We start from the raw sequence: 7,555 nt of genomic DNA, 5'->3' as shown, positions 1-7,555 counted from the left end.
AAAAAAAAAAGAAATAATATTCTCAAAAGAAGAAAGCTAAGTTAAAAAGCAACATTCAAATCAGTGCTTGTTTGTAACTATGTTTTGATTGTCTTCAGAAACCTCGCTTCTTATCCAATCTAATTTAGAAAATCAATGTTTCCTAGTGAAAAGGTTTACAAAGACGCTGCCCAGTCCAGAGCAAAAACTGTATCGTTAATCCTCATTTCTGAATAGAAACTACGCATTTATAAAAAACCACTGCCAATGGGCTGCCTGCCATGCCCTGCAGACCAGGAACCAGTACTCACGGTGTGCTCCCGCGTCAGACAGCAGGGTAACTCAGACCACTAGGCTCTCGGGAACCCGGCCCCAGGCAACCACAGAGAGAAAACGAAGTAACTCACACACGCACTTGAGCAAGCAGCACTATGGCATGGGGTGGAGGGGGGATTCCAGACAGAAAAGGATAGCCTGTGAGCCTCCCGAGTTTTCTTATGTCTCTCAGCTGGAGACCTTACAAGGTTCTTTCCTTGTTATTTCCCCCCTTCCCTTCTAAAGGTACGTTTCCTGTAAATAACTTCCAACAAACTTTGAGTGGATATAAATCATTTATAACATGTGGCTGAGACAATACACTCTAACATTTACCCCTCTCCCGTTTAGGGGTAATATTCTGAAATTTGTCACACTCTTGTTTTTCATTTCCTACACGTTTACTTCCTCAAACAACATTTTGCTTAGTTTTTTTTTTTTCGTTTTTGACTTAATTTCCCTTCTCTACTTCTAACCTGAGATTCAACCTCAAAAGTAGTGCGAAGCTGGAATTAATTCGTCTGTGCTGTTGACGATGCTGCTGTGTGACGGCACCACACACGATCTGTTCCAGTGCTGACGGGTTTCTGATACTATAGACAGTGCCGTTGTGAACGTTCTTATACACGTCACCTGGTGCACACAAGCAAACTTCCTCACGTTGTTAAACGTTACGTGTGGGGCGCCTGGGCGGATTAGTTGTTTGAGCGTCTGACTCCTGGTATCAGCTCGGGTCACGATCCCAGGGTCGTGGGGTGGAGCCCCGCGTGGGGCTCTGTGCTGAGCTCTGTGGAGTCTGCTTAAGATTCTTTGTCCCTCTCCCCTGCTTACACACTCTCTCTCTAAAATAAAATAAATACACGTTATGTGTACGTTGGTTCATAGAGAATACACGTCTTCTTCCTTACTAGAAAATGCCAAACTGCCTTCCCGAGTGTTTGTACCAGTTTACATGGGTAGTTAGCAGTGTGAAAATATTCTTGCTCAACACATTCCCCTACACTGGGTACTGTCAGGTTTCTTAATTAATACGAAGAATAGATAAAAATTCCCGGAACTCAATCAGACAATATACAACCCAACAGAAAAACAGGCCAAAGATTTGAACAGGCTGAAAAGGATACACATTTCACAAGCACATATCCTGTGACTCCACAGCCACGCATCTTGACTTTTCCAGGATGCTTCCACTTTGTGCATATGGTTACTGCAAAGTTAACTACCTTGTTTTTTGTTTTCAGGAACAGAATTTAGTGATTCATCATTCACATAGAACACCCAGCGTTCAACAGGACAAGTGCCCTCCTTAATCCCCATCACCCATCTAGCCCATCCCCCCCCCCACACCTCCCTCTCCGAACCCTCAGTTTGTTCTCTATCGCTAAGCGTCTCTTACCGTTCCTTTCCCTCTTTCTGTCTCCCCCCCCCCCCCCCCCCCCGTATGTTCACCTGCTTTGTTTCTTACATTCCATTAAGTACCTCTTTTCACTCTGAAGAGTCCCGGTGAGGACAGTAAGAGGTCCCACGACCTATGCATCACAGAGGGACTCCTGCACGTGGTACCATAAGCTAGGACTGTGAATGCTTATAAACGGCAAATCCAAACAAAATACCCGCTGCTTTCCAAAGATTAAAAAAAAAAACACAAAAAACAAAAAACAAAAAACACTGGACACAAGCACTGCTCATAGGCACAATAAACAGCATACTGAAAATGGAACATTAAATGTAAAATGAATGGGCCATGCTAGAAAATAAGCAGTATGATTTTCTATATAAAATTCAAAAACATGTAAATTAAACAATACATTGTTTTAGGAATACAAGTGCAAAAGCAAGGTGATGCTAATACTCAATTCATCTGGAGAGGGAGCTGGGGGTGGTGCCAAGGGAAGGTTATATCAGGGAGGGACATGTGAGAAAGCCATTGACGACTGTCCATTTCTTATGCTTGTGGGCAGAAGACTGGGCCAGGTGTGCACTCGATCTCTGTGTATCTTCATGAATGTTACGTGGGGTCTTCATATTGCATAGTTAAAAAACGGGAAAGCACAGGTATGTTTTTGATTTGTGTGTACTATAATTACTCCTATTATTGACTCAATAATTTTTATTAAACCATAGACATTTCAGCTTATGTGAGCATCAACATGGTAGCAACTGAAGTAGACTTTTTGTTCAGGTGAGTGCTTTGCACCAGGCCCTTAATTAATGCCTTAAGACTTTTTTTTTTTTTTAAGTACTAACTCCAAGTGATTATTTGAGAACTGAAAAGTTTCATTAAGAACAACTAAAACTACAATAGGGCAGGTCCCCTTTGTGGACATGATGTTGGAATTATAAGTCTTTTACCAGATTGCAATAGTGTAAACCCTATTTCCGTGAAAATATATGTCATATAGTGGAAATCTAATTAGCATAGACTTACAAGAACCCCCATGTAAAGAACACCCACAATAGATGAAACATCTTACATTTATTATCTTATTTTTTGAAATGTTTATTTATTTTGAGAAAGAGAGCAAGCAGGGGAGGGGCAGAAAGAGGGAGAGACAGAGAATCCCAAGCAGGTTCCACATTCGGCTCAGAGCCCAACTCAGGGCTCGACCCCACAACCCCGGGATCATGACCTGAGTGGAAATCAAGAGTCGGACGCTTATCTGACTGAGCCACCCACATGACATGCCCTGACATGTCTTGTCCTATTTAATCCTCAGGACCAACTTATAAAGGACTATTATGTCCATTACGCAGCAGAGAAAACCAAGTGATCTGGCCAAAGTCACACTGACAATATTTGGTGCTGCAGGATTTCAACACAGGTTTTCCGCCTTTGCTCTCCCTGCGAGGTTGCTGGGACAGATCATGATCCAGAGCAGCAGGGGGAGTCAGGAAGAGCACTGGACGCAAGCTGTTAAGAACCGCTGGAGTCCCAGCTTCCCTGCTAAGTGACCTTTGAGGAGTAACTTCGTCTTAGTCCTGGTTTCTTAGACTGCACACTGGGGTAACGAGGAATAACCAGTGACTGGTGCACAGGCACTTTTACACCATAAGGAGCTACGTATACACAAGCACGGTAAGTGTGATTTTAATGATGAAGCACAGCGGTAACACGGGCTCTTGGACTGGTGAAGATCCTGTTAGCAACCACAGAACGTGAGGACGGGGTGAGACACGTCACCGCTAAAGTATCCTATTTGCACTCTCCTCTGCCTCTCCCACCCCACCACAGTGGGCCGGGCGCCTGGTCTGTCACGGGGTACCATGTCCTGAATTCACGAAAAGAAGCCAGGAGTAAAGCATCTGGATAGAAGGACACCTTATCTTCCAACCACCATAAAAAGGTAGAAACCGTAGGTCCAAGTGTCACTGGGGTTAAACTTTTGTGTCCAAGCTTGAGAAAAACCGACACGTTTTAGAAGCTATCTTTGAGCCTTGTGTTTCTTTTACAACAAAGGCTGTCAATCTTCACGGTGTACAACACTATCGGTCGGTCCCGTCCCGAAGGCTGCTTTGGGAGGGATCAGGATGTGTAATAATAGGCAACATTCACCCTGGCGTCTGTGCTTTCGCACAAACCGCCGCATTTTACCCGCACGATACCGAGTTTGGGTGGGCAGGTCATGTCCGTGCACAGAAGAGCCGACCCACAAGAAGACAGATTAAGGGGCTTGCTCAGGGCCGAGCTGCTGAGTGCCACAGCTGGGACCTGCAGGAGACCTCCAAGGAGGAGACCTCGGGGAGCACACCCCCCCTCCCAAGAGTCCCTTAGGAGGAGCCCCCGGGGGGGGGGCCCCCGACGGGGGGGCCCCGGGGGGGCCCCCCCCCCCCCCCCCCGCGGGAGGACCGGCCAAGGGACAAGCCAGCGAGGGGCTGAGGTCAGGACCGGCGGGGCTGCGGTTAGGGACGACCCGACTCCCTCCCCACAGCCCGGGCCCTGAGTCTCACCTGCCACCCGCCCACTGGGGTTGGAGAGGCGGTCACGGGCGGCCGCGACCAGAGTCCGGAGAGAAGGTGGATGAATACCGGAAGGAGGGACTCGACCCGGCACCTTCTCCGGCTTCTGCGCCTGCGCGCGCTGGACGGTCGGTCTGATTCCGCGCATGCCCAGTGCAGGAGCCGGCTGCTTCGCGCGCTTCCGGTTCGTGCTGCGGTGGGCGGAGCGTGCGCACCAAGGTGATGCGAAGGGCGGGGGAATGGGCGGGGATGCTTGACCACAACCCTCGGGATAGGGAGGGAACTAAGCCTGATCGTCAGGTTACAGGGAAACCTGGGCCAGAGGGTAGGTGGAAGAGAGGATTAGGCCCCCTTTTTTTTTTTTATTTCTGGCCAGAGCACCCAAGAAATACTTATTTTTAGAGACTTTTCTTTGTGCTTATCGGTATTTTCTACTTTTTCAGCTGTGCATTTGTACTTGTGTAATAATAACGTTAACCGTAAAGCTGGTAGGAATAATATCAGTAGTAGGTAGGTAGATTTAATCCAGCAATATAAAGACTCTGCATTCTCTTAGCTCCACAACTTAATCTCAGGCAATCGGAGACGATGAATACGATGCTCAGACCTGTGGGTCTGCTTCCTTGAATTTTACTGTAATCACTGAGGACTCCTCATCCATCCAACAGCTATCCATCAAAATTTAACCATGCCTGCCAGGGCGTGAGGCGCTGGCATACAACTGAGCAAAGCCATTTTTGTCTTCCTTTCATAACTGATTAATTTTTTTAGTTTTGATAAATAAAAACAGTATATATTTAAGGTGTGCAATGTAATGTCATGACACATGTATACATTGTGAAATGAGTACCACAATTAAGCAAATTAGCGTATCCACCATACTTACCTTTTTTATACATATGTGATGAAAACACTTGAGATCTACTCTTCGAAAGTTTCAAGTATAGGGCACATTATTATTAACTATAGACACCTGTACAGTAGGTCTCCACAACTTATTCACCATAATTGAAAACTTGTATCCCTTGATCAGTATCTCCCCATTCCTCTCACCCCCTTAGCCTCTGGTAAGCTCCATTCTTCTGCTACAATGATTATTTTTTTAATGTTTATTTCTTTTTGAGGGGGGAGGGGCAGAGAGAGAGAGAGAGAGAAAGAGAGAGACCCAGAATCTGAAGCAGGCTCTAGGCTCTGACCTGTCAGCACAGCACCCAATGCCCAACGCAGGGCTCCAACTCAGCCGCGAGATAGTCGCCTGAGATGAAGTTGGATGCTTGACCCACTGAGACACTCAGGTGCTCCTCTCCAAAGTCATACACACACACACACACACACACACACACACACACACACACATATTTGTTCACATTTCACATGTATATGTAATCGTGCAGTATTTGTCTATGTTTGGCTTTTTTCACATAACAGAATGTCCTCCGGACTCATCCATGTTGTTGCAAATGACAGGATTTCCTTTTCTTAAGGCTAAGTAATATTCCACTGTGTGTGTGTGCGGGGGGGGGGGGGGCACGTGTGAATGCCACACTTGGTTTATCCATTCATCTGTCTATTGACACTTAGGTTTTTCCACGTGTTGACTACTGTGATTAAGGCTGTTCTGGACACAAGGTGCAGATATTTCTTTGACATAGTGGTTTTATTTCCTTAGACTCCCGGAAGGGGGATTGCTGGAACATATGTACTTCCATTTTTAAGTTTTTGAGAAAACTCCATCCTGTTTTCCACAGTGGCTGTATCCATTTACATGCCCACCAACAGGTATAAGCCTTCCCCTTTCTCCACTGCCTGCCAACACGTGCTATTTTTTGACTTTCTGCTACCAGGAATCCTTACAGGTGTGAAGTGACATCTCATTTGTCAAAAAGATTAAGAGTAGAGAAAAAAAATAATCACACAGTTGTAGAAGCGCGTGGTCTTCTAAACCAGTGGCATTCAGCTTAGTGAAAGGGGTTCTGCTATGGCACTTTGGGACTCCATGCAGCTTCACTTGTGACTGCCAAGGACACGGTCGGTCAAGGGAGGTGCCTTGGAAGTGCTTGGAGATGCCTAGGGAACCCAAGGTCTCCCAGCAGGCTCCCATTTAGACTCAAAGGCAGGTCAGATCCTGCCAGAGGTGTGGCGCCAGGCATCACTCAGCGGCACTGGTAGTACATGCTCCCCCCGCCCCTCCCCCAAGTGCGGACACTGCGGCATGCCTGCCGCCTGGAGGAGCGTGGCTCCTGACCTTAAGCACCCTGGGCAGAGCCTAGGTGAGTCAGACCGGACACACATCCTAGCTTCCCACCTTACGACCTCCATGTCCTCAACCGTTGGTCAATTTTGCAGCCTCTCATCTCTAAAATGCAAGTATGACACCCTAGCCGCAGGGTTAGAGAGAAGAATCTTAAGCCGGCTTCTGTAAAGCATCAGTCCCCGCGCCGGGCAAAGTACTAACGGTGATAAAGGGCAGTGCCACAGCTCCACGTGAGCGGTTCTCTGTGGGCTACGGAGCGCGGAGGGCTCCCAGCATGGGACGTCTCAATGCCCCAAAACTACGGGCTGGGGGCGGAGTGACGACCCCCGCGAGGCCCTGGAGCCCGACCACGCCCCTCCGCCACCTCCGGTTCCCCTCCGCCGGGACCCTCCCCCACCGCTCTACCCGCGCGGCTCTCGACCCCACTGGCTCTAGTCCCCGCTCCTCCCCGCCGCGTCCGCCTCCCGAGGGCAGGAGGGTTGAGAACCCGGATGGAATCAAATGAGCATGCGCACAATCCCGGTGCCGCTGCCATTGGCCGCCGGCGAGGAGCGTACTAATGACGCATCAGGAAAACACAGGAAGTGTGGCCTACGGGAGCCGAGTTAGGCCCTAAAAGCTCCCGGTTCGGTGCCGCCTGGGCGGGAGGGAATGAATGGGCGCTGAGTTGGGGGCGCGTCCGCTCTGGGGACAGGCGTTAAGCGTGTGAGCGGCCGCAGCATGGAGGACGACGCGCCGGTGATCTACGGGCTGGAGTTCCAGGTGAGTCCCAGCGAGGCCCCCGGCGCCGCGCGTTTGTAGAGCGAGGCCCTCCTGCACTCCCAGCTCCCCCTGTCCCGCTGAGGACCCGGAGGCTTCGGGGGGCTCCTTTACAGGACTTGTTTATCCAGGAAGGCCCTGGGGCCTGCGTGACGCAGGGTGGACGCAGCCCACGACCCCCGGGGAACACCCCGCCGCCCCTCTCCCGGCAGCCCTTGGACGTTGTTTGGGGCCTGATTGCCACCGCTCTCTGCAGGCTGGCTCCTTGTGTGCAATTTCCTCCCGCCTTGG

General features: G+C 49.2%; 2 protein-coding genes across 4 annotated transcripts in view; one reads left to right on the top strand and one right to left on the bottom strand.

The window, feature by feature from the left end:
* The window catches only part of TRAPPC12 (trafficking protein particle complex subunit 12), an 82,371-nt gene extending 77,997 nt beyond the window's left edge, over positions 1-4,374 (bottom strand). Inside the window, exon 1 of the mRNA XM_040495961.1 lies at positions 4,243-4,374. The gene's annotated coding sequence lies outside the window, so the exon portion shown is untranslated. The remainder of the gene's footprint in view (positions 1-4,242) is intronic.
* A 2,714-nt stretch (positions 4,375-7,088) lies between these two features.
* EIPR1 (EARP complex and GARP complex interacting protein 1) overlaps positions 7,089-7,555 on the top strand; it is a 121,635-nt gene continuing 121,168 nt past the window's right edge. For 2 of the 3 annotated variants that reach the window (XM_040495958.1, XM_040495955.1), the window contains exon 1: positions 7,089-7,267. In XM_040495958.1, the coding sequence (XP_040351892.1) occupies positions 7,226-7,267 (42 nt within the window). In that variant the 5' untranslated portion in view covers positions 7,089-7,225. The remainder of the gene's footprint in view (positions 7,268-7,555) is intronic. The other variant, XM_040495960.1, reaches the window with a different exon arrangement.

The sequence above is a fragment of the Herpailurus yagouaroundi genome, unplaced genomic scaffold, assembly GCF_014898765.1.
Source record: "Herpailurus yagouaroundi ecotype Mexico unplaced genomic scaffold, PumYag 188, whole genome shotgun sequence".
NCBI lineage: Eukaryota > Metazoa > Chordata > Mammalia > Carnivora > Felidae > Herpailurus > Herpailurus yagouaroundi.
This window is presented reverse-complemented; position numbering and strand designations above follow the sequence as displayed.